The sequence below is a fragment of the Penicillium cosmopolitanum genome (assembly GCF_028827165.1).
Source record: "Penicillium cosmopolitanum strain IBT 29677 chromosome Unknown utg000008l:1.0-4398992.0:1.0-4402845.0, whole genome shotgun sequence".
Classification (NCBI taxonomy): domain Eukaryota; kingdom Fungi; phylum Ascomycota; class Eurotiomycetes; order Eurotiales; family Aspergillaceae; genus Penicillium; species Penicillium cosmopolitanum.
Genome location: NW_026622678.1, coordinates 2,987,643 through 3,004,695, shown reverse-complemented (window position 1 = coordinate 3,004,695; position 17,053 = coordinate 2,987,643). Strand labels below are relative to the sequence as shown.

General features: G+C 51.4%; 4 protein-coding genes across 4 annotated transcripts; 2 read left to right on the top strand and 2 right to left on the bottom strand.

Annotated features, from left to right (window-relative positions):
• Positions 1 to 4,120: 4,120 nt before the first annotated feature.
• N7509_007716 (uncharacterized protein) lies at positions 4,121 to 4,829 on the top strand (the record flags this gene model as incomplete). The annotated part of the gene is made up of 3 exons (XM_056632353.1): positions 4,121 to 4,238; positions 4,294 to 4,370; positions 4,431 to 4,829. 3 exons carry the CDS (start codon positions 4,121 to 4,123, stop codon positions 4,827 to 4,829), a joined length of 594 nt encoding a protein of 197 aa, XP_056487904.1.
• Positions 4,830 to 5,525: 696 nt separating this feature from the next.
• Positions 5,526 to 7,053, top strand: N7509_007715 (PCI domain protein; the record flags this gene model as incomplete). Its single annotated transcript, XM_056632352.1, has 2 exons — positions 5,526 to 5,766; positions 5,915 to 7,053. The coding sequence occupies 2 exons, from the start codon at positions 5,526 to 5,528 to the stop codon at positions 7,051 to 7,053; spliced, it is 1,380 nt and encodes a 459-aa protein (XP_056487903.1).
• A 681-nt stretch (positions 7,054 to 7,734) lies between these two features.
• Positions 7,735 to 8,842, bottom strand: ura6 (uridylate kinase ura6; the record flags this gene model as incomplete). The annotated part of the gene is made up of 2 exons (XM_056632351.1): positions 7,735 to 8,333; positions 8,566 to 8,842. 2 exons carry the CDS (start codon positions 8,840 to 8,842, stop codon positions 7,735 to 7,737), a joined length of 876 nt encoding a protein of 291 aa, XP_056487902.1.
• A 1,130-nt stretch (positions 8,843 to 9,972) lies between these two features.
• Positions 9,973 to 16,889, bottom strand: N7509_007713 (type I polyketide synthase; the record flags this gene model as incomplete). The annotated part of the gene is made up of 5 exons (XM_056632350.1): positions 9,973 to 10,791; positions 10,856 to 11,173; positions 11,234 to 13,813; positions 13,872 to 16,092; positions 16,183 to 16,889. 5 exons carry the CDS (start codon positions 16,887 to 16,889, stop codon positions 9,973 to 9,975), a joined length of 6,645 nt encoding a protein of 2,214 aa, XP_056487901.1.
• Between the last annotated feature and the right edge of the window lie 164 nt (positions 16,890 to 17,053).

Genomic DNA, 17,053 nt, shown 5'->3' with positions numbered 1-17,053 from the left:
CACATTGTTTTCTAATGGACGGTCATGTTAATCACCTAATCTTCGGTCTAGGCCTAGGAAGGTAACAATCCGTCACATTCGCAGCTGGGGCTTGTGGGGCGGCTGGCATGTTGAGCGACGGTTGTAATTTTTATACAACATCATTGCTATCTTTATATTTGTTGATTTTTGTACCTCTCCGCTGCCAAGAATTCCGCTCAGATCAACCTTTTCGCAGCTCACGACATTATCATAATACGTAAAGCCTAATAAAGACAACTTGAAATGTTAAATCATGCAATATTGCTTTCCCTACTCATCTCTCATGTCTTGGTGGGAGATCTTGGCGTCAAAGTAGTTGACAGCAGAGTTCCCAGCAGTACATGACATCCTGTAATTTAACAGCTGAACAAATCATTTCCTTTGTTTTAAAAGAGCCGTGATAGAAAAGGTCAAAACATCGGTTGTTTCCACTCTCTTCATACAGCAAACAATCTGTGGATCAGGTGTGGTGTTGCTCGAATGTGCAGTTACCTGTCGGGCGTTTCATCACATAGGGCATGGGGGGTTAAAATCTTAGAGACCGAGCGTTTCATTGGGGGTAATTGTGGTCCAATGATATTATGCCGTAGCTCAGCTGGGGAGCGGTCGGTGCGGCGGCTGAGGGAGACGAAGGTTACCTTGTAGCTCTCTGATTGTTTTTTTTTTCGCTGGCTCTTGTAGCTAGACTTCTTCGTGTGGTCATTTAGTCGTGCTGAGGGGGGGGGATGCCCGATTCAAAATAAGAGACGGGAGTTTAACTAGTTTGGCGATCTTGTCACATTAATGATTGTTCAGGAGGGAACAGAGAATAGAACTTTTTGCAGGGCCAGGAAATGAGCCGAGGGATGTCTTACTGCCAGAACTTCCTCCACCATCCTAAGTCCCTTAAAGGCACTATCGGCGACGCCATACACTATTACCCAGAACACAAAGTTGAGTCTAAGAATCGGGTTCTCCCTAAACCAGTTTATGGGTCTTCGAGTATTAGACTATTTATCTGGAATCGGAAGAGAATTAGGGACCTTACAGATATCTGTTGTCTTTATAACGCTTTCCTTTTAGGAATTAAGGATTAATCGTCACCTAACGTTTTAGCTCGCCATCTTTCAAGCTCCACTTCATGTTAAAAGTAAGGTGCTATCAATTTCCATGTTCGAATAGTTCTAATTTGGAAATGAAGACGAAAAGATCCTGCAGATGATATTATCATAATTCGACGGTTACTACCGTTGTACCGATCTATGTGCATTTTCTCAGGTTAATCGCCGCTTTTATGCGATCTTCAGTAAGGAACTTGACCAGCATCTACGCCATATCATTCGCACGGTAAAGATGGAGTGGCCTTCCAAGGAGGATGGCCAGGAGAGACTAGAGATCACAGCATTTGAATGGTCTGCAGAAAATGGGAAAGAAGATTGCGTGAGGAGGTTGCTTAGAGCAAAAATGCCCGTCCGAAGCGACGAATGTCACCATCACCCAATAAGTTCTGCGCTTCATTATGGACACGGAAACGTCATAAAAGCTTTCATTGACTATGGAGAGGATATTGGCAACATAGCGGGTTGGTACAGCGTCCAGGATCATTTTACACTTGCCATATGCTCTGGGCATGAATCTGTTGTTAGACTGATGGTCGATAGGGGAGTTAGGTTGGAATTCAAAGATTCCTCAGAGCATCAGCCATTGTCCTATGCAACAGAAAAAGGTCATGTGTCCATAGTAAAATTGCTCCTTGATCATGGGTGTAATCCACTCACGCCCAACTATACTTCTTGGAATCACAGTCCGAGCTCCGCCTGGACGGTAGCTGCAAGTTCGAGCTGGGAAATTCTCCAGATGTTCATCGAGAACTTGAATGGCATAGAGCCCGTATTTCCAGGCTCTGTTCCTGGTGTATCTGATGGTAAAAAGGTTGATGATGATGTCGAACCAGCTGTCTGGCCCTTGGGAGTAGCGCTAGCGCATGATCCAATTGACATTGAACTCGTCAAATTTCTTTATGATCACAGCCCTACGTTCAAAGCGCCATTCTCTTCATACTCTTGACATGTCTTCTATGACATAATACGCGACGGTTATTATTTTGATGTTAGTCGCGTTATTGGAGAATATCCACAACAGCTTGACTTTCTGCTTGAGAGTCTCGATCTGGACGCTGTTATCGATGGGAAGCACCTACGGCCAATTGCATGCCTCATGCATGGTGCGGCAAAGGGAGGGAATGAAAGCAAGATGAAAATTATGCTCGATGTAGACTGGACCTCGAAGGAACCAAGGGTCGAGCCAGCACAGTGGCAAGGCCATCTTAAAAGCTGTCTCATATCTGCTGTTAAAGCTGGCCAAATCAATATTGCAAAGATTTTCTTTGAATATGGCGTTAGAGCAGATTCTTATCTCGTGGCCAAGGGAGAAGGTGCCAGGATGGGGTGAATGGAGAAAGCTGGGTGGTATCGGCGGGTTATCAGGGGAGGACGGAGCGGACAGAGATTATCAGGCATTACCTAGGGCCATAAGCGGAGAGGATTCCAGGGAAGAATAGGAAAAGGATTATCATGGCCATCTGGCCCTATTTCAGAAGAAGTCTCTCTTTATCATTTAGGTCCACACCTATCAATATCATCATCTTTCTCTCCGCACTCTTCGTACCAGGCATGAGTGGTCAAGAGAGGCAATCAATCTCGCCATGCATACTGCTATTGTGAACTTGCTCAGTGCATTCATTGTCGGCGGAGTAATCGGTATAGCAATTGGTCTAGCGGTTGTCGATGCTTTTGGTCTTCTTCTTGGTCCAATTCCAAGGCTGGGATCTTATTACTAGTATGAAAGTTTGAACCATTGAGCTTCGGGATAAGCACTAGTTTGTTGTCTGCCAATCGCATGTCCGACAAGTACTAGAGTAGTAGTACTATGGACAGTGACAGCTTGAATGAACCAAGATCGAGCCGCAGTAAGCCCTGGAGATAACCATAGAATTGGCATCCATGGATTAATGATGATACCGTGACCTATTGTTAGTGCTATTATGCGGGGTAACTAGCTTTTTAAGCCGAACAGCTTTCCCGCTGAGATATAAACCTCACCTCAAGCTAGCAGCTGCCGATATCATTAGACCTCGGAGTACTGCCGTATTCATGAGTTCTTCATAAGATATCCCAGGCTATGCGCAGAGAACGAAGTCCATCGCATCCTACACGATAAGGTATCTGGAATGTTCTTGGGACTCAGATGTTTCACGCAGGGTCACCGAGTTATGCTGGAAACAAACTAGCGCGGTCGGATGGGACTGGATAAAACCTGCCCAACCACGGAGCTAGTCACGCTAGTGCCGAAAACGGTGCAGGTGGGGAGGGTTCGGTTGGAGGAAGAGAAAGATTCAATTTTTGGCATTCCCATGTGTCTCAAACTCTGGGGTTGCCACTGGCACTGTGGCACTTCTTTTGCCGGTTTTACTTGGGTATGCGATTGGGATGACAGCTGCAAGGGGGGGGGGTGAGCAGTGCCGGGGTGATGGGAATTCGGGATTGGATTGGAATGTATGTACCCCGGTAGAAATAAACAAGGGAAGAGTGTTGGGCTTATCAGCACTATCGGTACTGCAGACCTTAGCAATAACAAGCTGAACAAAAGTACGTTGAAGTGGATCTGCTCGGGTGCTAGGGTGTAGGGTGCAGTGACTAAGGTCCCCGGGGTGTTCTGTACGCTGTGCTCGGCAGGGTCTCGTGAGACCCAAAACATGTACGGGAGTCACGGCAGGGAGGGGGTGTCGATCAAAATAAGAAGCTGTAGGGGAGGTGGAAGAGTAAACAATCAATCCGGGGAGAGAAGAGGTCAGAGTAATGATACTGAGATCATGTGGTATGGTATGCCCAGCTCCTTCCTCCCCCGGTTACCCAGTCACCCTGCGTACTAACTACAGTGCTAGCTTGGCACCTTCCCTTAGGGTGGTATTTGGGCCCTTTGTTTCCTTGTTTCCATGTTTTCTTTTTTCTTTTTCTTCTTCTCTTCTCTTCACCTCTCTCTCTCTCTCTCTCTCTCTCTATCCTCCACATCTCACTTCCTGTATTCCTTTCCCAAACATCCTCATACACATTAATCAATCATGCGCTCCTCCATTGTCCTCGTCTCTGCCTTCGCGGCCGCGGCTCTTGGCCAAAACTCCACTTCTTACACCTTCCCCGCAGGGTTCAACATTGGCCTGGTCAAGCCCGATGAGCTGAGTGAGTCAATCGCGTTCCCAATTTGTATGAGCTGCGCTAACAATTTCTCTTCTAGACTCCTGGTGCACCGGTCAGCGCAATGTCTGCCCCGATATCTGCCAGAGCGGAACCAAGCAAAACACTTGCGACCCGGTATGCGATGTTTCTCTCCGAGCATTGATCACTAATCAATCATAACTGACCGTTTCGCAGAAAACCCTTGTGTACAACTGTGTGTGCTCCGACGGATCAACTCCCGATGTCACTCCATACATCCAAACCGTCCCCTTCTACGTCTGCCAGGCCAATTTCGCGCAGTGTATTGAGGCTCACCCCAACGATGCCGATGGCCAGAAGACCTGCAAGGAGGCTGCTCACTGCGGTAGCAAGAACGCCAGTTCCATCAGTACTACCACTACCGCTTCATCTTCCGCTACCACCACTCTCGCCATGACCACTTCTACCGACTCGAACTCGGACTCCAGCCAGACCTCGTCCTCCGTGGCTGCGGCCGCCACCACCAGCAATGCGGCCATTGCCATGGGTGAGGGCTCTTACTCGACCGGTGTCTTGGCCGGTGCCATGTTCCTGGCTATCCGCATGTTCCTGTGAGGAAAAAGCTTTCATCTGTCCTGGTGTCTTTCGGTTCTGGTCCGAGACCGTATTTTGGGAGTCATCCGCGTTCAATTGTCCTATTCTCTTATTTCAGCGCGATCACGACTTCGGCATTGTTTTGGTTTCCTCTTCTTTTTTTTTATTGAATGTCTGATTCCCCGTTCTTCTCGGGTTTGGTGGATGTCCTTCTATCCGCTTTTTATGCCCGTCCATGCTTGTCTTAGCTTAGCGTTAGCATAATGGACCTCGGTGCCTAGTAATAATTTCAACCGTGCTTTGAGATGTTGAACTTTCAACTCAGAATCTCTCGGTATTTTCACCGTTCTTATCGCCTAGGTTTATCAGCTTAGGTACCCTAGACAGACTGCATAGACAGTATGGCTCCCCAGTAGCTGACCCATGACAACCTGGCTCAGCACCAGGAAACTATGCATGGAATTCCAATCCAATTGACTAATATTAAGCGTAAGTTAAACCTAGTGCTCGTCAGTGTAGCCTGTGTTGTGCAACGAGTATACTCAGAGTCCACTATGTGATGCATATTGGTGTTCTGATGTTCTGCGGCAGCGGTGTTCCCTTCGCCAAGACTTTTTTGGCACACACTGAAATTTCTCAACTTATCGATTAGACTCCACCATCAAAGAACACTCTCTCCCTCCTCTCCCCCCTCCCTCCTCCAACCACATACACACCATGCCCGCTCCGACTACTACCCTCCTCATTGAGGGTTCGTTCTCCGAGCTCGCTGAGGAGTTCGCCAACTACATCGATTCCCTCCGCAAAGAGGGCAGCCTCCAGTCCGAGATCGCCCCGCTCCTCCAGCCGATCCGCGAGCAGGAACAATCCGAAGGCGAGCCCGACCAGAAGCAGTACGATGAGGTCCTCAAGAAGATTGTCGGTGCTGCGACCGCTCTGAACGGTGCCCCCGAGAAGGGTGAGTGGGAAACCCCCGGACAATTGTGGTGGCCAGACCAGGAGAAAAGACCATCCGTCGAATATCATCAGGCCGCGCTGTTGCAAAATTCTGGGAACATGAAGAAATGGAGAAAAAAAGAAATGCTGACATGTCTGGAATTACGCAGAGATCACTCCCTCCTACAACTTGCTCGTTCACCTCGTGCAGCAGTCTTCCGACCCTGACATGTTCCTCCCTCGCATCTGCACCTATCTCGCTAAGCCCTTCACCACTTCTCCCCAATTCGGCCCTACTCTGGCCATCAACATCCTCACCACCATCTTCAACACCCTCTCCGCAAACGACTCCAGCCGCTACCACGTCCTCCTGGCCATCGTTGCCGTCATCCGCCAATCTGGATCCGGATACGCTTTCGAGGCCCTGAAGCCCCAGCTGGTCGACCAGCTGCCCACATGGTTGTCCGCCTGGGAGCTGGACGCCGAGGAGGCGCAGAAGTTGCACCTGGCCGTTGCCGATGCTTCCACCGCCGCCGGTGACGACGACCTCGCTCAGTCGCACGTTGTCCAGGCTCTGCAGACCATCCCCGCTGCCGAGTCCACCAAGCCCGCCGCCCGCGACCTGGGTGTGCGCGCTCTCGCCTCTGCCCTGCGTCGCCCCACCGTCTTCGACTTCACCCCTCTGACTGGCTCCGACGCCGTCCAGGCCCTCCGCTCCAGCGACAGCACTCTCTTCGAGCTGCTTGAGATTTTCACCTCCGACACCCTCGACGCCTACGAGGAGTTCGTCGGTGCCAACCCGCTCGCCTCGATCTCTGGCGGTGTCCTCGCCGATGCCTCCGATGCCCTGCAGACCAAGATGCGTCTGCTCACCCTGACTTCTCTGGCCTCCTCTACCCCTTCGCGTTCGCTCCCCTACGCTACCATCGCCTCCGCTCTCCGTGTCCCCGCCTCCGACGTCGAGATGTGGGTCATCGATACCATTCGCGCCGGTCTGGTCGAGGGTAAGCTCTCGCAGCTGCGCTCCGAGTTCCTCGTTCACCGCGCTACTTACCGTGTCTTCGGTGAGAAGCAGTGGTCCGAGGTACAGGGTCGTCTGATGGTCTGGCGCCGCTCTCTCGAGGGTGTCCTCACTGTGATCCGCTCCGAGCGTGAGCGTTTCGTCCGTGAGGGTATCCAGGCTGCCGCTGACCAGGAGGCTGCCGCTGCTGCCGGTAAGAACGGTGACAAGGGCCGAGGCTTTGTTGACCGGCGGCGCAACCCCCAGCAGGCTTCTCAACCCCGTGAGGTTGAAGGCACTGCTGAGTAAAGAAAGAATACAAATAAAACTTCTGGGTTGCTTTATCACTTTTTTTTGCGGCAAAATCCTGCATTTGGATTAGGTGTTCTATGAGGCTGGAGTGTTGAAGTGAAGTGGACCAAAAAAAAGACATTTTGCAAAAAATTCTTCCAGTTGATAATAGATGGCAGAGAAGAGAGGAGAGAGAATCTTCTTCTTTTTTTGGAAACAAAACCCCCCCTCCCAACCCCTACCACCCCCGTCTCTCTCTCTGTCTTCTTCTTCTCCTCCTCATGCATTTATTATTTTCTTATTTTTTCCTTATTTTGTCTTTTTTGTCGAGGCCAGTTGGACGGAATGTATCTACTGGCCGCCCGTTGATATTGGGATCCCCACGAGTCATGTCATGTCTGTTTTTTACTTGAATGTTTTATGTTTTCCCGGTGGGACAACTTTGTTTTATTTCCTGACCTCTTATGATCAAGAATAACAATATTTCTAGACTTCATTAATACCGCGTAGTCACAGCCACTTGAATCATTTGGTAGAAGGAATGCCCCTCATCTCAGGGGCCGATCTAGTCGGTACGGGGGTGACAAACCCCCCCTAATTACAGCAAAAAGGACAACTCTATTGATCTAGATTAAGACAGACAAATCCCCTTTATAAACAAACAACCCATCTCTCAACCCCAACAAAGCCCAATTTACCTTACCGAGCATGCAAGCCCCGCGCCTCAATTCCAGCCTTAACACTCTCATAAACCTCATCCACAGACCCCGTAGCCTTAACAGTAACAACCTTATCCTCCTTCCGGAAAGCCTCAACAACAGGCATACTAGTCTCAACGAAAGTACGGAACCGCTTCCGAATAGAAGCCGCATTATCATCATCCCGTCCACTCGTCTCCCCGCGCTTCAAAAGTCGGCTTTCCATAACATCCTCAGGACAATCAAGGAAAAGCACCAACTCAGACGGACAAACACTCGCTTCAAAGAACTCCGCCTGATCAAGTTTACGCGGGAACCCATCGATCAAGAATCGAGCCTTGCTGCCCGCGGGAGGAGGGTTGGAGACCAACGACTCGGCCATCGCGTCGGAGAGTAGGTTCACGGTTACTTCCATGGGGACGATTTTGCCTTCCGTGATGTATTCTTTTATCATTGCGCCGCGGGAGGATCCTTCGCGGACTTGCTCGGCGCGGAGGAGGTCGCCTGCCGACAGGTGGACGAAGGAGTAGTTCTTGACTAGGTTTGCGGATTGGGTGCCCTTTCCGCTGCCGGGGCCGCCGAGGAAGAAGACGACTGTTACTTCGTCGGTGGAGAAGCGGGGGGGTTATGTCGGTTGGTGCCATTGTGGTGGAATTGGCTGTTGTGGTTTTGTTTGTGGAGGGTGGTTGTGGAGGAAGGCCGGGGGTGGAGGGGGGAGAAGGGAAGTGTGGTGCGGTGCGGTGCGGTGTGGATTGGAGGGGTTGCGGCGCTGGCGTGGGCGGGATCAACGCAGGAGGCTTAGCCTAGTTTGACGGGCGCGATTGGCTCACACCGGTGCGGGAGTTGACGAGTAAAATGTAAGAGCCGGAGCCTAGGAGGAAAATGGCGATGATTGGGATGACGGGGAAATTGGAGCGGCTTTGTTGGGGTGCGGAGGAGGATGGGCGAGGTGTTGATGGAGATGATGATGATGATGATGCTGGCTTGTTGGTTGAATTGAAGCGGTGGGGCTGTGCGTTGGAGGCGAGTTGTGGTTTGGAGAGGAGGGATCGGGTGGTGAGTCGGCCACTGGCAAGGGCGATTGAACGAGTGGAAGAGAAGAGAGACATTGGGATTGAGAGAGAGAGCTGATTGCAGTGATTTGGAGGGTTGGTGAAGGTGAAGAAAAAGGAGACTGCCGGAACGGGCTAGCTTGTCTGGATGTGGTAGAGTGGTATACCTACACTCCGGAGCTGGCAGAGAGGATTGTGGATGATATGCAAAGTATTTGAGCCAATCAACTTTTTAGTGGTATACTATTTGACTTGAGTGCTAGTAGCCCTGGCACTGGCACTGCTGGTAAGGGTTCGTGAAGATAGATAGATGGTGGTACAATTTGCTACATATATATCCAGATAGAACCGAAATATGTTGCTCTCCAATCTCAATGAGAGTGATTCTTTCAAGTCGGTCCCAATCGAATAGTACATCAGATAATTTTGTCTTCTCGTACTTTGAATATTTGCCCAGGCGACTTTCTGTCCAATAAAGACTCGGACACCTGCTCCAAGTTGAAGTTATGGCAAAGTTGGAGTCGCCGTGGCTCAGACCGCAAGGCGCCAAGCAGGGCAGGTAAGAGCCGGCCAATCAGCGCCCGGGATGACCATCAACCCCGGCATACAGGTTTGAAGGAAGGGGACAAGGCATCAGCTGAGCCATAATAAGGCATCAAATTATATGCAGGTCAGATTTAGCAGCGTCAACCCAGCCATACAGCTTTCAAAATAACACGCCGACAGGCCACATAGCCTAATTATACGCAGATAAGACTCAGCCAACCAGCAACTAGATTGACTATGACAGGATCAGGTGATGCTAAGCTGAGCCATGATCAGGCCGAGCGCGGTAAGAGCTGATAAGTGTGGCGTCGAGACTGCACAGCACTCACTAGCCAACCCAAGCCCATGCTAATAAATTTGCGCTGGAGGAGGACGGCAAAACTTTCGGCGATGACTGAATAAATCAGTAGTACAAAACGATATTATAGGAGGGAAATTTAGCATCTCTTTCATACAAAAGGTTAGTAGGAGAGTGGAAATTCTAATTATTTGCTTGCATGCAGTAACGGTATCCATATCAAAATGATTTCTATTCCAAGGTATTCATATAGAGATGCAAAGAAATGCAAAGAAAAAAGATATTACAAAGAAAATAACCACTCTGCCTGTGTTACTACAAGCTCATTCCAATCCAATCCCACCTAAGCCTGCGACTTATTAAGGATGATCTCCGCCAGCGCGATCAAAGACCCACTAGACAAGAGCTCCAAAACCTGAACATTGGCATTGGCCTCACGAGCAATCCAGTTGCGAATCTCAATCGCAACAAGCGAGTCCAGACCCAGCGAGGCAACAGTAATAGAAGGATCCATATCCTCCAACGAAATAACAAGGACCTGCGCCAACTTAGCAGCCAGAGCCTCGTAACAAATCTGCAACGCCTCCTCCTTGGACTCCGCATTGGCAAGCTGAGTGTTCAACGGGACGGAGGGTCCATTTCCTGCACCAGCGCCACTACCGTGTCGCGCCTTGGCCTCCTCGAACAGAATGCTGAACTTGGCGTCCTGCGCCCAGAAGTGGTCCAGCGTGCTGCCGAGCTCGAGACCTGTAATGCAGTGACCGCCGCAGGATTTCGTAAGATCTCCTGTGATGGCGGCCGCGAAAAGGGCTAACACTTCGGCCTCGTCCATTCCGTCTGTGCCAATGTTCTTGAGAACCTCCTGCTGGCGCTTGCTGTCGACTTCGGCCAGGTAGCCGACATCTCGGACGGCGGTGAGGTCGATGGATGTACCAGGCAGGCCTTGCGAGCGGCGGTATTCCATGAATGCGTCTAGGAAGACGTTTGCTGCGGCGTACGCGGCTTGACCTCTGTTACCGATTGTACCTGCCACGGAGGAGAGGGCCACGAAGAAGTCCAGCGGTGAGTCGGAGAGGACGTCGTGGAGGTTCCAGGCACCTTCGACCTTACTCTCGGCGACTGCGTTGAAGTCTTCCAGAGTCATCTTTTCGAAGAGGATATCCTGGGTGAAAGTGTTAGTATTGGACATCTTTATAGAGGGTGGGCGTGTTGGAATGGATTCTTACCCGAAGAACCATGGCACCGTGAACAACACCGCGTACTGGAGGAAGGCCTCTCATATCTTCCTTGACAAGCTTCTCGACGGAGCCCCGGCTGCTCACATCACACGCCTTGACGGAAATGTGGGTGCCGTCAACGGCCAGCTCATCCATCAGCTCTTGCACCTTGTCATTGACAGATGCGCTTCGCGACACAAGCACGATGTTTCTGGCGCCCTTTGAAGACATCCACTTGGCCATACTTCGGCCAAGACCGCCAGTACCACCAATGAGGATATAGGAAGCATCGGCCTTCAGAACATGACCGGTCTTCGATGTAACAGCCTGAAAGGAAGAAAAGGTTAGTGACTGCGATCATCTTGATTCATCGTGGAATTGACTTACCTTGACCTGGTCCTCAGGGTGAGGAACAACAACAATCTTACCCATAGCCTTACCAGTCTGCAACGTGCGGAAAGCAGTCTCAAGTTCCGAGATGCGGTACGCAGTAACGGGCGAAATAGGCTTCACGGAACCCTTACCCATAAGTTGAGTGACATTGTCAAGAAGACGTCTCATCAACTTAGGCTTGCGGGCCGCAACCTTGGTAAGATCCACCGAGGCAAACGAGACGTTGTATTCAAACGGCAGCATGTCGAGACGAGTGTTCTTCGTGATATCGGCCTTACCGATCTCAATAAAGCGACCAAATGGTGCCAGGCACTCCCAGGTCTCACGGAGAAGATCACCCGCCAGCGAGTTGACCACGACATCGACACCCTCGCCGTTGGTGGCTCTCTTGATACCGCGAGCAAAGGAAGTATCACGACTGTAGAGGATATGATCTTCCGGAATTCCGTACTGCGTCATGAGGAACTGCTTCTTTTCCACGCTGCCGACAGTAACGAAGATCTCGGCTCCAATCATCTGTGCCAGCATGATGGCCGACTGTCCGACACCACCAGCACCGGCATGAATGAGAACCCGTTCATCTTCTTGCAATCTGCCCAGATCGAAGAGCGCGTAGTACGCAGTAGCGAAGACAACTGGTACGGTCGCGGCAACTTCGAAGGTCATGTTGTCTGGGATGGGAGCTGCACTCGTAGCGGGGCAACGGGCGTAGGTTGAGTATGCACCCAGTGGCAGAGCCATGACCCGCTGGCCGACCTGAAGGCTTGTCACGTTCTTGCCGATGGATGTGACGATACCACTGCACTCGATACCGATGTAAGGCTGAGCCAATTGGCCCATAGTGACGACGATATCCTTGAAGTTGAGACCGGTGGCCTTGACCTCGATCTCAATGTCGTTGTCAGGAAGTTCGGGAACAATATCCTCTGTGAAGTAGAGAGTATCGAGAGCACCGAGGTTACCGATCTGGAGCTTGAATCGTCGACCGGGCTGTTGGAATGGTTGGGAAGTGATGGTCATCTCATGAGTCTCGTTGTGAACGAAGGCGTTGGTGGCAGTGTCATCCATGGCACGGGGGACCAGGAGTTCAGAGCCATTGGCCTTGAACTCGAAGTCATCGACGGGCTTGGCTCCGTTCGTGGGCCAGAGAGCATCAATGGCAGCCAGGATGGGAGCTGTGGGCTTCTCCAGATTTTCGGTCTCGAGTCCGAGGGTGGCAACCTTGGCCAGAGTCTCAGAGCGAATACTGCGGATCAAACCGACAATCATCTGAGCATCTGGGTTATCCAGGCGGTAGACCCAGAGAAGGTGGGAAGCACTCAATAGTGCCTTCTGGATCTTCTCGAAAACATCCGCGGTCAAGTCACGCAGAGTCTTGTTTCCAGTCTGAAGGACGATGACATGCTTCTCGGTAGCATCAATATCTTCCAGCGAGGTGGATATCGGGTGCCACTTGGACTTGTCCTTGAAAATGGCCTCCTTAAGCTTGTCGACATTGCCATCTGGCTTTCCGAACTGGGTGATCACAAGATCGGTTTGATGCAGAATACCGTTTCCATTCATGGTGACTGCGTCATCAGGGGTGAGAGGAGTGAGAGGGCCATTCGAGACGCCGTTTGGCATGAGATGGCCATTCACTGCTCCATTAGCGGTCACGGCGTGGCCCTTAGCCTCGCCATTGACTGGGCTCTCCAAGCTAGCCAGGGTCTGCCACTCAAACTTGTAGCACAGATCACGAGTTTGGCTGTTGCCCAGTGAGCCGCCGTCCTTAAGAGGAGTCATGACCAAGCCCTCCATGTTGATCAAGAGCTCGTTGGAGTGGATAGGAGTCACCCACAGATCGAACTTGGTGGGCTCGGGGGATGGCTGACTGGGACCTCCAATACACCAAGCCTTGGTATATTCTCCAGGAGTGGAGGGGATCTCACTGCTGATAGTCAAGCTCTTGATCAGAGTGGGCATGTAGAGAGTATCAAGCTCCATGCGACCCTTTCCAAGAATGGGCCAGACAAGGTGCAGCAAAGCGTCCAGGAACGTCGGGTGAATTGTCAGAGGAACCTCGTAATTCTTAGGCATTCCGCTCTTGGTGTCCCTAACGTACAAGTCTGCACAGCAGTGGCGAGGGTCGGAGAAGCAGTTCTCCAGTCCTTGGAAAGGAGCACCATAGCCTGCGCCGACATCTGCGAGGACTTGGTACAAGTTCTGAATGTCGATCTTGTATGTGGCCGACTCCCTGACCTTGTCGATTTGGGAACGGAAGAACTTCTCTTCGGACTCGGCGACATTGGAGACGGAGGTCTGCTGCTTCTTGTTGGCGCGGACCCGGACAAGACCAGAGCAGTGCTCAGTCCAGCCGCGCTTTTCAGACCACGAAAAGATGCGGAACTGATCCCAGATATCCGAGTGGCCGCGAGTACCTTCGGCAAATGGTTGAAGAGTGATGGAAGTCTCGGCATAGGAATCATCTGTCAGGACAAGTGCAGATCCAACGGAAACCTCTCGGAACTCGAACTGGGAAAATGGAATCTCCTTCTGCACGGCGCGTCGGCGTGCAGCTTCAATAGCCATAGCAAGCTTTTAATCTGTTAGTACATTTCCTTTTTCAAATTCGAATGATGAAAGGAAAACTTACATAACCAGCCATTGGGTACACAATCATGCCCTGCATTTTGTGGTCGCGAAGCCAGGAAATATCATCAAGACGAACGATGTTGCGCCATGTTGGCTCCAGGTCATTCGAGTACATAGCCTGAGCACCAAGAACATCGTTGCGGACACCATCTCGCTTGACATGCTTGTCCGCGATACGGGATTCGTGCCAGTAACGGGTAGAATGCTGCCACGGGTACCGAGGAAGATCTCTCAGGAACGATCTGTTATTAGCATTGCTGGAAGGGAAGTTGAGATCGGTGATTTTGAGAGATGCTCCGCGCACGTAAGCTGCGCCAGCGGCATCCATGACGGTCTCGCTAGGGTCAGCATTACGGACCACAGTCGGGGCGTAGCCAATCTTGGAGGCCGCCGGACCCAGGCTCTTCTGGATATCAAGGATAGGACCCTTCAGAGCAGAATGGGGACCAACCTCAATGAGGAGGTTTGGTCGGGTCTCTTCATCATCACACATCTTGCTCAGGGCATCGGAGAACAAGACGGAGGATGTCAAGTTTTGAATCCAGTAGGCTGGGCCCAAGTCAGAAGGCTGGGCGATCTCACCAGTCACGGAAGAGAAGAAGGTCGCGGTGGAAGTAGTTGCTGGCTGAATGGACTCGATGGCGGCCAGATAGGCTTCAGCGACATTCTTCATGTGGTCTGAATGGTAGGCCACATCGATCTTGAGGCGTCGGTTGAACAATGCCTGTTCTTGCAGGATGGGCTCCAGCTCGTCAATAGCAGAAACGTCTCCGGAAACCGTCACACTGGAAGGACTGTTTACGCAGGCAATAGTGGCGTAGCTTCCGAGGGTTTTCAGCATCGGCTTGACAGCCTCGGGTCCAGCGCCAATGGCAATCATGGTACCCTTCAGCAGAGGGAATGACTTCTTCAGGAGCTGGGTCATTTGACCACGGCGGTATGAAAGGGCCATCGCAGCCTCGAGGTCATAGATACCAGCAGCGTACGCAGCACCGATCTCACCAGAGCTGTGTCCGACAACCGAGGAGGGGAGAATGCCCCAAGACCGAAGCAGATCAGTCAACGCAACCTGGAGTGCTGTGCAAGCCGGCTGGCTCAGGTGAGGAGAGTTGATCTGAGACTCCGAAGCATCCTTCTCAAGCTCCTCCAGAAGAGAGAATTCCGCACCAAGTTTGCGCAGGCACTCGTCGGCCTGCACAATGGCAGACTTGAAAACCGGGTAGTCGGCCATAAGCGGGATACCCATTTGGGCCCATTGGGCTCCTTGTCCAGTGAAGACGAATGCGATGGTAGGCGCGCCCAGCACTCGAGCTGGGTTGACCTTCAACTGAGCCAAGCGAATACCAAGCTCATCAAGTGATGTCGCCGACACGGCAAGGCGGTATGAAAGCTGCGACAGTTTGCTTCCGAGAGTGTAGGCAAAGTTTCCGAAAAGAGAGTTTTCAAACACCTCCGGTCTTTGTTCGAAATAAACGCCGAAATCATGAATTCTAGTCTTGAGCGAGTCTTTATCGTTTGCTGAAATGAGGAACAGGCGACGCTTGGGGTCTCCATCAGCTTCCGCGTCGTCGGCTGCTTGTGTTGGCGCAGGAGGCTTCTGCATCACGACGTGGGCATTGGCACCTCCAAAGCCATAATTAGAGACACTGATATATTTCTTGCCTCGAGGCCATGGTCGTGTGGAATTCACGACCTTCATGTTCCATTCGTTGAGAGGGATATTAGGGTTCGGCTTCTTGAAGTCGGCATTCGGAAGCAACAATCCATTATCCAGGATCATAGCAGCTTTAATGATTGATGCAATACCGCTTGCACCTTCCAGATGGCCAATGTTGGACTTGACGGATCCAATATAGAGGGGGTTTCTGGCTGTCCGGTTTTGGCCCAGGGCTGCGTGGACGGCAGCGGCTTCAATGGGATCTCCGGCCTTTGTACCAGTGCCGTGCATTTCTGCAAAGCCACACTCGTCGGGGTTCAAATTGGCCTCAGAGTAGACACGACGGATCAAGTTCTCCTGTGCCTTTTCATTCGGCAATGTGATACCCTTTGTCCTTCCATCTTGGTTGACGCCCGTATGAGCAATTACAGCCCGAATGGGGTCCTTATCGCGGATTGCGGCCGAGAGGGGCTTGAGGAGAACGACACCAGCACCCTCACCACGCGCGAAGCCGGATTTCGCTCTCTCTTCGAATGCGTATGTTTTTCCTTCGTCGTTGAACAATCTATAATTGGGAGAGAAAAACAACAGGTTAGTAATTGCGCCGAAAGATTGAAAGCGGGGAGGCGGGGGAAGCTTGAGCGGGAGTACTAACTGTGACATGGACATAGAAACGAAATAATCAGGGAGAATGTTCAATCTGCAACCTCCGACAAGAGCCTCTTTCGATTCACCACTGCGCAAGCTCTGTACAGCATAGTGGAGAGCCACGAGTGAGGAGGAACAGGCTGTGTCGATGGTCAAACTCGGACCCGACAAATCGAAGCAATAGGAGATCCTGTTCGATTGGAGGGATGCCGCATTGCCGGTGGCCTGGTATACGGGTGTAGTTTCAATATCGCGCAAGTTGCGCAGCTCGTAATCAGAGAAGTTGCCACCGACGAAAACACCGACATTACGGCCGGCAAGGGATTCTTTGGGAATGCCAGCACTCTCCAAAGCTTCGTACGAGGTTTCTAAAAGCAATCGCTGCTGGGGGTCCATGGAAATGGCCTCCTGAACGGTGACATTGAAGAAGGGGGCGTCAAATCGGGAGACATCCTCGTCGAGAAAGTACCCGCCGATGGGGTTTGTAGTTCCCGACTTGGATGGGTTAGGATGATGGTAGGCACCGGAGTCGAAGCGGTCTTTAGGGATGGGACACCATCCACTGCGACCGCGTGTGCAAAGCTCCCATAAGTCGCCGGGGGAGGAGACCTGACCGGAGAGACGACAGGCGTAACCGATGATCGCGATGGGCTCGGGAGTCTCATTCACCCCATTCACGCCGTCGGGCTGTGACCCGTTCTCGGCACTATTCATGGTATATGAGATTCTCCTTTTTGGTGAAAAAAAGAAGGAGATAAGGAGGGGGGAGGAGAAGGAGAGGAGGGGGGTGGAGGAGGGGTTTAAAAGAAGGAAAGTATAGAATTTGTTGAAGTGGATTCGCCAGAATTGACGGGACTCACGATTAAATAGAATAAACC